This window comes from Desmodus rotundus, chromosome X (genome assembly GCF_022682495.2).
Source record: "Desmodus rotundus isolate HL8 chromosome X, HLdesRot8A.1, whole genome shotgun sequence".
Lineage (NCBI taxonomy): Eukaryota > Metazoa > Chordata > Mammalia > Chiroptera > Phyllostomidae > Desmodus > Desmodus rotundus.
The window spans coordinates 65,542,630-65,559,905 of NC_071400.1; the positions used below are offsets into that span (position 1 = coordinate 65,542,630).

General features: G+C 41.4%; 1 protein-coding gene across 1 annotated transcript in view; it reads left to right on the forward strand.

Annotated features, from left to right (window-relative positions):
- Positions 1 to 9,908, forward strand: part of DGKK (diacylglycerol kinase kappa) — a 160,993-nt gene extending 151,085 nt beyond the window's left edge. Inside the window, exons 26-31 of the mRNA XM_024579934.3 lie at positions 685 to 845; positions 1,425 to 1,566; positions 2,506 to 2,592; positions 6,418 to 6,528; positions 8,607 to 8,730; positions 9,829 to 9,908. Of these exons, the coding sequence (XP_024435702.2) occupies positions 685 to 845; positions 1,425 to 1,566; positions 2,506 to 2,592; positions 6,418 to 6,528; positions 8,607 to 8,730; positions 9,829 to 9,908 (705 nt within the window). The remainder of the gene's footprint in view (positions 1 to 684; positions 846 to 1,424; positions 1,567 to 2,505; positions 2,593 to 6,417; positions 6,529 to 8,606; positions 8,731 to 9,828) is intronic.
- Positions 9,909 to 17,276: the final 7,368 nt, after the last annotated feature.

Genomic DNA, 17,276 nt, shown 5'->3' on the forward strand with positions numbered 1-17,276 from the left:
TGCTAAACCATCCAAAGCTAGAAAGAAGCCATTATTGATCAGATGTTCAATGCTTGGAGGCTTTCTGACCTGAAGACAGGACATAGAAGCAGCAATAGTGAGGGAGGGGAAGTCTAGTTTATAAACTGCCTACTTTGTGCTGGGCACTTAACATGTAGTCTCTCAAGTAGGTCCTCTCAACAATTCCATGAGATAGATATACTTATTCCCATTTTACAGGTGAAGAAAATGAGGACCAGAGAAGTTAAATAATTTGCTAAAGGTCATATAATTAGTAAATAATAGAAGGATGATTCAAAAGTAAATTAGGTATTTCTGACTCTAAAATCCATTACAACACATTGCTTAAATTTGACAAAGAAGAGAGCATGAAAGGTGTTCCACTGTTTTATTGATAATGGTGCACTCATATAAGTGTCTGGAAGGCAGACATCTATCTGATTGAAGCATATTGTCCTAAGATTCAGCATAGTAACAACAACAGCAAAAACTAAAAGTGCCTAGTACAGAAGAAACATTGAATAAAATGATGGATAGATGTATAGGTGTGTAAGTAGGAGTATGGGAGAATAAATGGGGTCCTCTTTACCACTATACCCATAAATATCAGACTAATAGGCTGATCTGTCACATGCCCACTTAGCTACAGCAATCATTAAGATCTACCACTGTCTTCATCTTTAGGACTTTGAGAACTCAATGAAAATGTGGGAGTGCAAGCATACTGAAATTCAAGCTGCCTCTCGACCCCAGTTGAACTCCCAGGAATCTCAAGGCGGTCTCTCTGATGAGGAGTCTGCCCAGATGCAACTCTTAGTTCAGCTTGCAGAAGACCTCATGAGCAGGTAAGTGGAACTAGCCCAGACACAGGGCTGAGAATCCTAAAAGAGACAGTAAGATAGTAAGAGATAGCAATTTGTGTCAATTGTCTACTGAGAAGCTTGGTCTCAGAAAGGAGTCTTACCCAGAGCTCTGAAGATTGACAGGGACCCTGACAATCCCAATAGGAAGTGGTCTTTGTGCTCAGTAATAAGCCACCTTGGACTCTCTCATTAGACCCAGAAATGAACTTTGATCTCCTCCAGCTTCTCCTGACCCAAAAGGACTAAGAATGTTTATCCTTGCTCTTAAATGTAAGGAGGGCCTTGAAGTTCCTGAAGTCATCTGCCCTCCCCTATTCTGTTCTCTAACTCTCCCAGAGCACACAATATCTAATACAGGTGAGACAAGGATGGACAAAGATGAATACCTAGAGTAGAAATATTTTTTGGCACAGGTGGCTACCTAGAGACAAATAGAAATAGCAGGAGGGTACTAATTTGGGTATCCAGGGCTTTCTATTCTTACCCCAACACTCACTAGCACCCCAGGCAAGAAGTTCTTCAGAACTCCAGACTCATCTATCTGGCCTTGTCACATTACAGGCTTACTAACCTAAGCAAGGTCCACCAGCATATGTCTGTCCTCATGGATTCTGTGAATGCCAATGCCAACATCCTGAATGATGTATTTTATGGCCAAGAGAGTGGCAATGAGGCAGGTGCAGCTTCCTGTACTCCCGTTAAGGTAAGAGAGCAAGGCGCAGATGAAGTAAAGGAGTCAAACCAAATAATAAAGGGGATGAAAAGGAAGGACGGGGAGATGTAGACTACATGAAAAAACTGTGCAAATGATATGTCAGGCAACTGATGGACAGAGAGGAAGGGAAGGCAAGTTTTCTTTGACTGTTACAGGTCCAGAGAGGCTACTGGGGTAATGTCATAACAGATTTCATCATCTGAGAAGTAGCCCTCTTTCCTGATACTCACCTACTACACTGGCCTCAGGGCAGAAATGGCAAGTGAATGGAGAGAAACTTAGCCTTGGCCCTTCCTCATCCCAGGTAACCTGTTAAGGTGACACCTATCTTTGAAACCTCAGCTCCAGGCTGCCTTTGTTTCCCTCTTGAGGGAAATGTCCAGATTAGAATACTTGATGTTAAATGTGCCATGCCATGACTTTATCCTCTGCCAGAAGATTTAAGGGATGCTTCTAATAAGTAACTTTAGTGGTAGGCAAATGATACACAAGGGCCAGATATAGGGTCTGGGCCTCCTAAAATGCAGGTCATCTATTTATTTTGTGCCAGATCCTAGTTGAAGGAGGCCTGGAGCTCAAGACCTAGAATTTAAAGAAGAGAGATGGTTGGGTCTAACTTTACCTACCATGGGAAAGGTAGTTTTAACTCAGTGGCAACAAGTAGCCTTAAATTTACTCTGTGGTTTGCATATTTCCTATACCTATAGCACTCAATCAGTGATGCCAAATGCCAAGTTGTCCTGTCCCACTTCATAGGTATACCAATACAGCTACAGTAGTTGACAACTAGCATTAGTTCTGACTGGTTGGTACCTATAGCCACATCCTACTAGCCTGCTCCTCCCTTCCCATGGAGAAGCCAGCTGCCGCATGCTTACTAACAACTCTTCTGCCTTTGTCCTTTCCCTTCCATTCTTCTCCTCTCAGACTCTAAGCAGAAATGATGCAGTAGATGTTACATTTAGTCTTAAATGGCTCTACGATGACACCAAAGCTTTCCTGGATGAAAACTTGGTAAGTGGAGGGGGTTGGAACAAGGGAGGGCAAAATATCCTATCTGAAGATGGTCATGGTCTATGCTTGGTTCTAAGAAATTGGAAGACATGTAGGAACATTTTAGCTAGTGCTTAGCTGGCAGTTCATGCTGCATTATCCTCACCCAGGGTTGTAATTGCTTTATCACTTCTCAGGTTGTGCTAATCAATAGGGACTACCATATCGTTGAATAAAAATCTCCCCCTCTCCTTTGGCAAATGTCTCCTGGGTCCAGGCCAATAAAAAGTAGGTTGTTCTCATCATACCTAAAACAGCTTCAGTAGAAGGTGAGCTCTTTTGAGCTGCTCTGTATCTCCCAAGTGTCCACATACATCTCTCACCATGTGGGAATACAGTATGGAATCATGGGAAAAGTTAGGAAACTCTGGGTTCAAACCCCAAATCTACTTACTAGCTATATTAATTTCCTAAAGCTGCTGAAAGAAAGTACTAAACTCTGGGTGACCTAAAACAACAGAAATTTATTGTCTCACAATTTTGTAGGCTAGAAGCCTGAAATCAAAGTGTCAACAGGGACATAATCCTTTTGAAACCTGTAAGGGGATTCTTTCTTGCCTCTTCCTAGCTTCTAGTGATTTGCTAGCAATCTTTGTTGTTCCTTGTCTTGTAGATGCATTACTCCAACCCACCCTCTTCACATAGTGTTCTTCCTGTGTCTCTCTGTCTTTAAATAGCCATGTTATTATAAGGATACCAGTCATATTAGATCAGGGGCCTACCCTGCTCCAGTGTTACCTCATCTTAAAAACCAATTATATCAGCAATGACCCTGTTTCTAAAGAAGGTCATATTCTGAGATACTGGGGTTAGAATTTCAATATAACTCTTTTTTTCAGGGGTGAGGGGAGGGGACACAATTGAATCCATGACACTAGCTATGTGAAATAATTTCACCTCTCTGGATCTCAGCTTCCCTATCTACAAAATAGAAGTTGTAATCTCCACCTTTCCAGGTTGTTGTGAGGATTAAATCAACTATTGTACATTAAGTTCCAAGTCATGCTTGGCACATTCTAGCAGCCTAATAGATGGTAAATTTTATTAGTGTTAGGGAAAATGGGCTGAGGCTCAGTTTTTGAGCTATAATAATAGTTGTGTGTTTCTCACAAGGCAAAGCCTATAGGCACACTTGGTAAGTGTGCTGTGATGAGCCAACTGATCATGACCACCCCACTTTGGGGTTGGCTGTTAAGGCCATGGAACGGGTGCTGTTCTTGCCTGTCATCTAACTATGGTTTATTTGAAGAAGGTCTTCTGAGTTGATATTCCAAAACGTGCATCTACTTTCCCTTTTCCATTTGTACATCTAATTGGCATACTGCACAGGCAGCGGAGAGGCTAAGGCAATCAGGTCAAGCTGTCCCAGCATCCGAACCCCAATCTAGAGTCTTTCAGCCTTAAACAACAGTAACAGGAGTACCTTCCATATATAGGCAGAACTCAATGGCTTTGCCAGTTTGGGCAGCAGGGAAATATGGGACCTTGGACTTTTCATTTCCACTCAAACTTTCTTGAGGCTCATGGCATGAATATTGGTTCCTGTCAGCCAACAACCCAAATTGAGCACATACCACATTTAACACAGGACCTGGTAAGTATTCCACACACATACAACCAAATGATACTAGGGTCAGGCAGCAGCTGAGAATGACCAAGTATCTCCAGAAAGGCTATGTCATAGAGGTGGCATGGAGATAAGGCTTGTTTCTTTTGGGTGTTGCTATTCCTTCCCTTGAAGGAGGATAGTACAGAGTTCAGTGTTGGCAGAGGGATGTAGATTTATGATGAAGTAAACCCCACCCAATAACTTCCACTTCCCTTGTCAACCTCATTCGTACTATGTGTAGTAATGTGTTGGGACAGGAACCAAGAAATAAGCAACAAAGTCCTCTAAGTCAATTTACACATTTACTTCAGAGAAGAGTCCTAGGCAAGCTTTCCACTGGAGCCAGGAGGACAGGAAAATAGAGCACAAGACTCAGTCCCACCCACCTACTATTTTTCAGAGCCTGAGTCTCCAGATGCCAAATAAGAAGTCATTAGGGCCCTGACCAGTGTGGCTCAGTTGGTTGGGCATCGTCCCACAAAGCAAAAGATTGCTGGTCAGGGCACATGCCTGGGTTGTGGGTTCAGTCCCCAGTGGAGTGCGTATGAGAGGCAACTGATTGATGTTTCTCACATCAATGTTTCTCTCCCTCTTTTCATCCCTCCCTTCCCCTCTCTCTAAAAATAAATATTTTAAAAACGAGTCAATAGGAAGCTATTTTATTCCTTTCTTATCATTAGGAATCATTTTCCAAGGCCCAAAATTTCTTTTTGTTTTCTGTGCCTTTGGGTTTGACTACCAAACCCCCTGTGAGCATTGCTGGTAAGTATGCTCCTAAGGACTCCCTTCCCTTTCCCCCCTTTACCTTCATGGCCATTTCTACCTGACACCCACTCTCCCCCATCCCACTGCCATGTCTACACAAATGTCCTGTGCATCTGAGCTATCTCTGTGTTGTTCTAAATCATTACCTATAGAACAAAATCAAAATATTATTCATCAGCACTGATTTGTTTCTCTCTCATATCCCATCCTGATTGGCCATGACCCCCACCCATTCATCTGCAACCCATTTGTGACATCTAGTAAGGTTCTACTTATGCACAGCATGAAGTCACATAAGGGCCAGGTTGAAAGCGGAGTGCATGCTGGGGGAAAAGTTGAGGCCCATTTGGGTGGGCTTGAAAGGATGTTCAGGTTGAAAATATCAGCATGTATCTATTCTCCCAGCTCACTATTTACTGGAACATAAACTATCTCACCTATGTTCCTGGTTTATCTGAGCTGGAGATAGTCTCAGAAGAATCCATTTTAAGTTTCCCATGGACTGAACAGAGTTTATCTTGTGGCTCCTGGGAGTTACTAGGGAATACTTAAGCTGTGTTTCCCGAACCTGTGGGACAAGCCATCTAGAAGTCATTTCTTACTAAAAGTGAATAGGGGCTAAAGCACAGCCTGCAGAGGCAGGCCCTCTTTGCCAGGAAGGGAAATTGAGCTATAATAATATTTGTGTTTTTCTCACAAGGCAAAGCCTATAGGCACATTTGGTAAGTGTGCTGTGATGAGCCAACTGATCATGACCACCCCACTGTTTAGGCCTCTACTTGCTTCGCAAAGCAGACTTTAAATTACAGTAACTATTTAACAGAGACTCCCCCAGCATCCAGCCACCCCACATATCCTTTATGGGACTATGTGGTGTGGAGGATAGACTAAATAATTAAACAGATATGGGTTCTGTCTAGCCATGTGATTTTTAACACTAAACTTCTTTGAATCTGTTTTCTCATCTATAAAATAAGAAAAATAGTACTTTGCAAGCCATTGAAAAGTTATTGGAAAGATGAAATGAAATCATGAACGCACAGTTTCTGGCATATAGTATGTGCTCAAAAATCAGTAGCTGTTACTTAGAGAGACCCCTGTCCTGAACCCTAAACTGTAGAGGTATAACTCAGTGTTAATTGAGCTTGGTCAAAGGGCCTTTCTGCTTGCCAAACTGTAAGCATGTTCAGTCCCAAGGAAAGCCCCAGCATCTGGTTGTTTATGGAGGTGTCCCTATTGAGAAAGAAAAGAGATCGCTACACTTTTCCATACCCCCAAGGCCAGAGGAGATGCAAGTTGGCACCCTGTGGTTCATGGCCACTAGCAGGGAATAAGAGTAGGGTAGAGGGCAAGAGTCTATGAAGGCAAGGTGCTAGGCATTGGACACTCATTCATTTTTCTGTTTTTGCAAGTTGAAAAATGCTGAGGATGAGGCCACATTGCAAACCACCCTGGATGCCATGAATAAAGAGTTTGAAAAGCTGTCTGAGATCAACTGGATGAATTCAATCCTTGTTCCAGAGGTATGTGACCTGGGAATTGGGAAATAAAGGGGAAGAGGTGTTCTTCCTTGGTGCTCTACCTTCCTATGTGGGCCAGGATACAGTGACCAGTGTAGCAGAGGCAGTCCAGTAGTGGCCTTTGGCTTGACCTTAATGGAGCCTCTTTCTCCCATCCCCTCATCATAAGCAGACAGGACAAGACAGATAGCACATTGAAAAATTAGATAACCATGAGAAAGTAACCAGAAAGAACTATTATGTGGCAGGAGATGATTGGGAAAGAATAAGCAAGTTTGCTTTTTTTGTACTGTTCTCCTGGCTTCAATTTTCCCTCCTTGCTCAGTACCTGCTGCCAGGACTGGATTTCATCTGGTACATATCATTGTGACCATACCAGTTTATGGCCAACCTCTGTTCTAAATACTTGGTTCCCAGGCCTTACTGGTAGTTAAATCTTCTAAATATCACCTCTCCCTGCTGCTTATTGTCCTTTCACCTCTGGGAGCACAGTAGGCTCTCCAGTGCCTTCTTCTAGTAGATGTGTGGCTTAAAAGCAAATTTAGCATGCCAGTAGTGGCTACAATATAGTTGTAGGAACACTGTCATTTTTGGACAGCTCTGAGTACTTTCCTGAGATCAAAAATTCGTCTTATTTAATAAATCAAATGACCCCAAAATGCCCACATATCACTAGGTAAACTGCTCCCATTTATGGTCTGACAGGGCTTTTCCTTAGATTTCCCTGCCAAATGGAATGGCTCATTTTACACTGTAGGAATCCCTGTTACCCCTACTTATGATACCTATGTCTGGCTCCACACACCAATTAAATGCATGTTGTGAGCAAGCCACACATTCATATTTGGACTAGTGCAACAATCAGTCTACTGTTTAACAGAAAAATCCATATACAACTTTGGGTCTTAAAGGATTAAATAACTTTCTCATATGCCTTTGCTGCTCTTCATCAATAGCCTCTGGAAGGGGAAAACATGCTGTTATGCAGAAAATGAAGCAAACTCTTGTAGCATCCTATATCTCTTATTACTCAGGGCAGCTATATCTCACCAAGCTCCAGAACTAAGCAACTGGTCTAGATACTGAGAGAAATGAGAAAAACTGTCCATGCATGGCCTAAGGTCTTAAAATGGAGATGCCCTAGCCTGGGGCATACAAGTCTTTTCTGGATTTTGGTATTACCATAAAGATGAAGAAGTAAGGCTCAAAAGAAGGGCAGAATGGATTGAAACAAAGCCAGGAAGATGTTGCCCATTCATGTGACAGTAATCTTCCTCACCTTAAGGCCACAGAAGTTTCAGATTTACTTTGGTGGGAAAAGCAGGATAAAGGTCAGTTATTCATTGGTCTTTCCAAGGCTTTGCCTGAGAGGCAAGGTCCTGTGCCCTTCCTTTAAGTTTTTTCTCAAAGGCAATTCTGAACATCCTTGTATGTAGCCTAGAAGAGAGAGGGTAAGTGGGAGCCAGAGCAGGAAAAGGACAGATTTCTACTCTTCTAATGGAAGGGATCAGAGGCATATGTAATATCAAAGAGAAGAAAATCCCAAAGTTTCTTGGAATGTGTTTGGCTGGACTTTCTGGCAACAAAGTTAACCTTGGAATAACGTTTTACTGAGACCAGTAGTAAAACAAGCACTCTTTAGCAGGAGTGAGAGGACTGGGAGGCTAAGCTGGAATTAAAGAGCCTACATGATCTATACAGCAGAGAAGCTACATTCATAATAGCTATGTGTAGAGAACCTTTTTTGCATTCCAGACAAGGAAGCAGGTGGTCTGTGAGGTCTATTTCTATACTTATTTCTACAAGAAGGGTAAAAATAGCCACCTTGCAAGGTCATTTTGGAGCTTATATGAGAGCATTTATTAAAGTATCTAACAAGGCACCTGGCACAGAGTAGGATCTTAGTAAAGAACAGTTGCCTTCCTAGGACATGGGACTAGTGGTTAAGGGTGTCTGGATAGACAGCAGATCTACTTGCTTTCTGCAGCTATCCTTTTTCATCATCTTGCCAGGACTCCAGGAAATGTTTCTGAATGTTAGGCAACCAAATTTTTGACCTTGCTCTTGCTGTGATTTCCCAGGAAGAATCTTCAGACACTGACAGTAGAAGTCTGAGATTGAAAGTTAAGTTCCCCAAATTGAGGAAGAAGAAACTAGAAGAGGAAGACAAGCCTAGATCAGGCCAAGGAGTCCAGGGTTTTATTGGTAAGTCTCCTCCACAGGGATAGGGGTCATGAAGACCTCTCCAGCAGCCCTGGTACCTCCCAGGAACCTGAAACTCCAATTTGAAATGTTCACAGGTATGGTGGTGATGGAGGAGAAGGCTGGCCAAGAGCCAACCTGAGGCAACGCTAAGAAGTCTCTTGGACAAGGTGTGAGTTAGAAAGTGACATGAACACTGGCAGAAGGAGAACCTGAGAAGTAACCTTGCTGTGTGGTCTCTGTGATATAGACAACTGAAGAGAAAATGATAACAGGCAGTTACTTGTCTGCTTGCCCCATTCCTGTCCTGAGTTGATAAGTATAGCAAAATAATAATTATACTTAGATCTCTCTTCCAGTCAAGTACAACTACAAAATTTTAGTCCTGCTCCAGAAAACAATATTATTTGATATGGGTTGGAGGTGTCAGTGCCGGGCACCTACAGGTTCAGGAACACATTCCATGACTTACCTAAACATTTTTATTGCATATCTGTTATAATAAGTCCCTGGAAATAAAAAATTTCTGTTGCATTATTTGAATTTTTGTTCCATCCCATCTTCAAAATTGGACTTATGCCAATTGATATGTCAGTGGGGCTAAAATCAAGGTTCTCTTAATGTTGTCAGTTATGCCAATTCTGATGTCAGTGGTCTCTCCTAAATTTTAGGCCTAGATAACTTGGAAGTTTGACATATAGTGATAATGGACATGGGGGAAAGGGGATTGAGGATGTCAGTTTGTTTTGGTTTTGAAAAAATATGAGTTGGCACAAATGCTAAGAGAGCATCTCCTGGACCAAACTGTGTTTTCTCAAGTCTTGTCCATGGTATTTGACTCCATAAGAATCTAACCATTGGGAATCAATGGTATTTGAGTCTTTCTAAAGTACCATGGGTTTTCATGTTCTGAAAAATTCTATTTGTGTTTGGCTCACACGGTATCAGCTGGTTTTCTTGAATGGTTCAGAGATGATTGGTACAATAGAAACAAAGCAGTTTGTTTCCTAACAGACTGTTTGCTCTTTTTAGGATCCATATATTGGGGCACCTGGCAAATGTGCTAACCTCATTATTTCTATACTTGCTTTTTCTCTGAAGGAAATTTGTGGCATCACAGATATCGTGAAGACAAAGCAAAAAATGATGACCCTCCAACATCATCAACATTTCAACTGTAGCCCTTGAAAGCTGGAAGGAGAACTCATAACATTTAGAATTCTACTACAAACTCTCAAAACCTCAATACAGGCTAAATTATTTCAGAACAAACATGAGCAGAGCACCACCAAGAAAGGGCCTCCAAATTCATTACACTAATACATTTTTCCTGGAGTCAATCGGGTCTCCTTGGAGGTTTACATCATTTCATTGGCCAAAGATTCCTGCTCTAAGTTGTCTTACTCAGTTCTTCTCTTTGTGCACCTTGAGCAACTACAGTATTTAATTGGGGTAAGTTCTTTATGAATGGCCTGGGATCTACAAAGGATTCAAGGGAGTTCACCTCTTCAGGGAATTTGAGAATGGTGTTCTCTGACTAACAGAGACTGTTGATGCTAGGGAATGAATGAAATACTCTCAGGGAGATGAGCAGAGAGGTCAGGATAGCCAGGCTTGGTTGTGTTTCTCCCTCAGTCCTGCCAGCTGCAACTTGAAACTTTAGGAGGTCTCTTCTTGATGGCTTATTAAGATGAGAAAGAAGTCCTGGGCACTTGTCCATTTGCCTATTACAATGATCATATGAAATATTTCCTCATAAATGTGGTGACTGCTCTCTCTGCAAATTTTTTCCTTTTCCCATGTGTGCATGTATGTCTTTGCACATGTCCAGGTGGTGCTCCTGTGGCTGTGTGGGCCTATTGGTTGGAATTCACCCCAATGGCAACCATACAGGCTCCCTTTCTACTGCCTTTATCCTAGCCTGCATGCTTCCATGGAGTGTCTGCCTGCATTCTTGCTGGGTTTTTTAACTCAAATGTTTTGCTGCTGTGCTGCAGTATAGATTATGTATAGAGACATAAAGATGTATATATTATATATACATATATATATATATTTTTAAGAGCTGAGAATACAACTTGACCTCTAAGTGACCCTATAATTTATTCTGCTAACCCAGGAATCCCTCCCCACCCTGATTCCATCTCCCACCTTCATTAATCTACATGCACATGCACATGCGTGCACGCACACACACACCCCTCTACCAACTGCCCTAGTTCTTGGTGGAATTTCTAGTCTTTTGGTGCATTTTCAGCATCTTCGAAGCAGCTGGAATCTATCTATAGCCCAGCTGATCTTGACACCCCCTTAATTCTGAAACTTAATTCAGGCCATGGAAAGGAGAACAAAACACCAATGCCCTAGAGAAGGTGGCTAAGCTGTTATGCTGCCTTTTTTGCTCTATTTGTCCTGGACTCTAAATCAGCAACTTTCCCAACCTGTGTTGTTTCCCTTCTCCAAAAAAAAAGACCAGATAGAGCAAACAGGCCTTGAGTTCTATGACTTAGATGCCTGAGCTAGGAACTGCCTGACAATCAAGTTAATAGCCTAGGCCCTTCCCCACCAGCTCCATCTTAGCTTGCATCTTCTAGACACGCTGTTGGGTTAGTCCCCAAATCATCTTTGAATTTCCCATCTTCCTCCTTCCTTGGAGTACAGAGGGGCATTCGCAGTGACCAGAAAGAACATGGGCCTGGGAAAAAAGAGGCTAAGAGCCTCTGCTTCTCCCATGTTTCTTCCAAATTTCCATGAAAAAAACCTGTGCTAAAATTTCTCCCAATCCCAATAAGCATCTTTTCAGTGCCCATTCCCACTCAGGCAAACCTAATCAAAATCCAGTGTCCAGAGAGGTTCTCTCTAGTCTGCCTTGTATTCCCACTCCACCCTCAAGTCACACCTTTAGGTAAATGTCCCTTCCCACTTGTCAAAAGAAAGCCAAAAAACTGGTCTCTCCCTACTTCTCAGACAAATTTAGTGTGCTCAATTACCTGACTCTCTCCAGGCTGGTTCATCGAGGTGCAAAATTCAGACTCCAAGCACTGGTTTTCAATTCTGAAATTACACCAGTCTAGCCCACTTAAACCAGCCACCTGTGTTTCACCTCTGCAGGGATGAGAAGAAGAATACTAACAAGGGGTTCATCCCCAAATGTCTGATTGCTGTGCCAAACAAATTGAGAAGTTTTAGCTCTAAAAATTCAGAAGAATGTTAATGGAAAAAGATAAAACATTGAAAACTTACGTAAGCATCAGCATATGTGAACTTACTGTACATATTTAAGTGTGTGTGTGTGGGGGGGGGGTGCTGTGCTTTGGCTTTCTCTGCATCATTCCTTCTTCCCAAGAGAAGGTATTAGATTAAATCAGCAAGGTCACCACTGCAGCCTGACTTGGCTCCTCTGTGGCTGCACATTAAACACCTGCACACACACTCACAGAGTTGGGAACCAAGTTGCATTGTTCTTAGAAGAAACTTTTTCAAAATGGGAATTTTCCAAATGAGCAGATTTAAGGAAACAGAAGGAAGTCCTGGGAGAAGGTAGCCTTATCTTGGCAGTGCCTAAGCAGGGTTCTGTCTTCTAATTCTGTTTGTCACTGATGATAGTAAACTGTAATAGGACTCCAACTCTTGTGCTTAATTTGTTGACTTAAAAATGTCTTTGTATAGTGTAATACTACTGTTGCTCTGTTGTACCATCTGGATTCCCTTTTACCCACCCTGAGCCAGAATGATATTGAACAAAACCACGCGGATTTGTGGCTGGAGTCAACTCGGAGAAGAACTGATAGGTGATTAAGCCCAGATGCATGTGTGGCTTGCTAAATCTCTCGGTTACCTCCTAAATTGCTTAGTTACCAGTTGCTTCCCCAAAAGGAAGACAACTTGCTGAGCATCTGTTCTTGCATGCATTAGCTTGCAAACAAAGCAAGGAATGGTGACCTGTTTCTCAAGGGATTTGGCTTAGTCTCTGGATGCATGAGCTACTTTGAGGACTTCATGATTAACTCTTGTAGTAATATGATTGCTTCGGTGGTAGGACCAGACACCAAATAGCCATTTCAATTATGTTCCAAAATGCCATTAACAGCAAAAGTTCTGGGGTTTGGTTGCATCTGTGGTAGCACTTTCTGAGGGGTTGATTGAGTGGGCAATTCCCGGCAAGAACAGTGGGAAAGGAGAACACCAAGAGACTTGGACTGCCAGTAATTGCTTCTTATGTCAATACTACAGGTCAGCAGCTATCAGCCCTCTCTCCAAAAAAGAGCCTGCATTGTGTCCCAAAAGAGCAGGTAAAATAAGGAAGAGATTTTCAACTTAATAAATTAGGTTAAAGGTTGATCAGAAGAAACAGTTGGGGTCAACATAGTCTTCCCTCAGGACAAGTAGAATAATTTCAGTTTCATAAGAGGTAGAAACTAATACCAAAGCAACCAAACCCATTAGCACCATTCCCTCCTACAAAGAACCTTGATTGGCAATATGGTTTGTGGAACTGCATTTGTCTATATATCTACTAATCTGCAATCCATGTGGTTTTCTGTTCCATGATTTTTTTTTCTTCAGAGGCCCCTGCAAATAAGCAACAGAGCTAGGGGCTGGTTGGGGGAAGAAGCTGGGATAGTTATGGGTAATAGAAAAAGCAGAAAGAAAAAGTCCATAAAGTGTGCCTATTCCTCCTCCCCCCTCCCAAATGGAACACCAGTCCTCAAAGTTAACACAAGTTAATAGTTTTGCTTCTTAAAATATTTTAATAAATGGATAAACATAATCAACACCAGTGTCTCATCATTTACCTCATGATGGGAGGAGATGAATGGTGGTAGAAATGGTGGGTGAGCTTGAGTGATATCCAAGCTCTAAACAAGTCACATGCATGTAGGGATGGCAGGTGATAGAGGACAGCTGCAGCACATGCCAAGAATCTCCATCAGGGTGATCATAACACTAAAAGAGCTGCCACACAAAGTTCTAAAACCTAGCTGCAACTCAGGACGATCCTGTGGAGAAATACCTGTCACTGTAATTGTTCAAGAAGCCAATTCTCTGTAGGACCCAAATTTCAATGAAATGAATTAGTTACTGGGGAGGGAAAGTGAGGTAGAGGAGTACAGTCCTGACTACTAAACAGATGCATAAATGCAAAAAGCACCTTGAGATACTTTTGACAATACAATATGCCCACCTAATATACATTACATACTCCTCGCCCCTCAAGAACGGTATGAGGTAGGAAGTAGTGTTTTGTTCAGATGCAAAATTGGTGAGGCCTGGCCCTGGCCAGTTGGCTCAGTTGGTTGGGACATTGTCCTATACAGTGGGTGTGGGTTTGATCCCCAGTTGGGGTGTGTATAGGAGGAAACCAATTGATCTCTCCCTTCCTCTCTAAAAATCAATAAACATATCCTCAGGAGATGATTAAAAGAAATTAGTGAAGCCTGAGATAAAAAATGCTTTAATTTCTGCCCTAGATGATCCTGTTACTAGTCAAATTTAATAGGTAGGCAACTGAGCCTATATTAGACCAGGATTCCACAAAATGCTACACTGGGGTAATAACTTGGATCTTCTAAATCCTTGGCTTCCCAATACTAAAACTGTCTCTTACTTAGAGACAAAACAGTTGTGATCTTAGGACCACATTTCAGTCTACCCCATAAAAACTAAATTCTTAGGCTTTATGAGGGAAACAGCCCTGTTGTTAAGGAGCTACCACCAGGATGGGCTCTGTAATTCATGTTAACAAATTTAGAAAGAAAACTACAGTCCAATATCACTGATCAACATAGGTGCCAAAATCCTCATCAAAATATTGGGAAACCACATCCAGCAATACATTAAAAAGATCATAGAACATGATCAAGTGGGATTCATCCCAGGGATGCAAGGATGGTACAATATTCACAAATCAATAAATGTAATACATCACATAAACAAAAGGGAAGACAAAAACTATATGATCATATCAAGAGATGCAGAAAAAGCATTTGATAAGGTATAGCACCCATTTATGATAAAAGCACTCTGCAAAGTGGAAGTAGAGGGAAAATTCCTCAATATAATAAAGGCTATATATGAGAAACCTACAGCCAACATCATAAAACACCAGGCAAAAACTAAAAGCTTTCCCATTGAGACCAGGAACAAGACAAGGATGTCTGCTTTCACCACTTCTATTCAACATGGTGTTGGAAATCTTAGTCACAGCAATCAGACAAGAAAAAGAAATAAAAGGCATCCAAATTGGAAAGGAGGAAGAAAAACTGTCACTGTTTCCAGTGATGATATGATAGTTTACACAGAAAACCCTATAGGCTCCACTAAAAAACTACTCAGCCTAATAAGTGAATTTGGCAAAACAGCAGGATTCAAAGTCAATATGCAGAAGTTGAAGGCATTTTTGTTGAAGTTGAAGTTGAAGACATCAACAATGAACTATCAGAATCAGAAACCAGGAAAAAAAATCCCATTTGCTATAGCAACAATAAAAATAAAGTACCTAGAAATAAACCTAACCAAGGAGGTAACAGACCTGTACTCAGAAAACTACAAAACACTGAAGAAAGACATTAAGGAAGACATAAATAAATGGAATCATATACCATGTTCACGAATCGGAAGAATTAACATCAAAATGTCCATACTACCCAAAGCAATCTATACATTCAGAACAATCACTGTTAAAATACCAATGACATATTTCACAGATATAGAACAAACATTTCAAACATTTATATGGAATCATAATCAACCCTGAATATCCTCAGCAATCTTGGGAAAGAACAACAAAGTAGGAGGGATCATGACACCTGATATAAAACTGTATTATAAGGCCACTGTAATCAAAACAGTCTGGTACTGGCATAAGAACAGACACATAGATCACTGCAACAGAATATACAGCCCAGAAATAAACCCAAGTCTCTATGATCAACTAATATTTGACAAAGGGGGCAGGAATATAAAATGGAGTAAAAATAGCCTCTTCAGCAGCTGGTACTGGAAGATCTGGACAGGTACATGAAAAAAATGAAACTCAATCATCAACTTATGCCATACACAAAAATAAATTCAAGGTGGATAAAAGACTTAAATATAAGTTGTGACACCATAAAAGTCCTACAGGAGAACACAGGCAGGAAAATCTCAGATATTCCACACAGCAATATTTTCACAAATATGTCCCCTAAAGCAAGGGACATAAAGGAAAGAATAAACAAATTTGATCTCATCAAAATAAAAAGCTCTGCATGACTAAAGAATACAGCAGTAGAACGAAAAGGGAACCCACCATATGGGAAAATATATTTGCAAATGAATATTCAGACAAGGTTTTGATCTCTAAAATATATAAAGAACTCACACAAACTCCACTCCAGAAAGACAAACAACCCAATTAAAAAAGGGCAAAGGACCTGAACAGACACTTCTCCAAGGAGGACATACAGACGGCCCAAAAACACATAAAAGGATGCTCAGCATCACTAGTCATCAGAGAGATGCAAATTGAAACCACAATGAGATACCACTCCACACTGACCAGAATGGCCATCATTAATAAGTCAACAAAAAACAAGTGCTGGCAAGGTTGTGGAGAAAAGGGAACCCTAGTGCACTGTTGGTGGGAGTATAGACTGGTGCAGCCACTGTGAAGAACAGTATGGAATTTCCTCAAAAAACTAAAGATGGAACTACCTTTCGATCCAGCGATCCCACTGCCGGGACTATACCCTAAGAATCCTGAATCACCAATGCAAATGATCCTATGCACCCCAATGTTCATAGCAGCATTATTACAGTAGCCAAATGCTGGATACAGCCTAAGTGCCCATCAGTAAATGAGTGGATTAAGAAACTGGTACATTTATACAGTGCAATACTGTGCAGCAGAAAGAAAGAAGGAACTTCTACCCTTCTTGACTGCATGGACAGAAATGGAGAGCATTATGCTAAGTGAAATAAGTCAGGCAGTGAAAGACAAATACCGTATGATCTGACTATAAGTGGAACCTAATGAACAAAACAAACAAATGAGCAAACCAGAACTGGAGACTTGGAGATAAAGAACAAACTGACGGTTACCATAGGGGAGGGGGGAGGGGGATAAAAAGGGAATGAAGGGGAAGTGGGAAGCAAAGGAATACAAACAGAGAACTCATGGGCATGGACAATGGGTGGGACTGACTGTGGGAGTGGGGGGATGGGGTAGGTAAGATCAACAGGGGGAAAAGTGGGACAACTGTAACTGAACAAGAAAAAAAAGAAAAGAAAAGAAAAAAGAGAAAAAGAGAGGGAGAGAGGGAGAGGGGAGGGAGGGAGGGGGGAAATATACAAGGTTAAAAAACATCATTTATACTGAAGTAGAGCCATCAATACATAAAAACAAATTATTGATAAAGAAATAGAAGTGCTTCTTTAATAAGGCACTAAATAACAAGATACAGGTCTAACAGCACTCTTAATTTTGAAGTAGTGATGATTGTAAAATAAACTTGAGACATGCAACAACAAACACAATTTATAGTTCCATTAGCACCTCTAAAGAACAT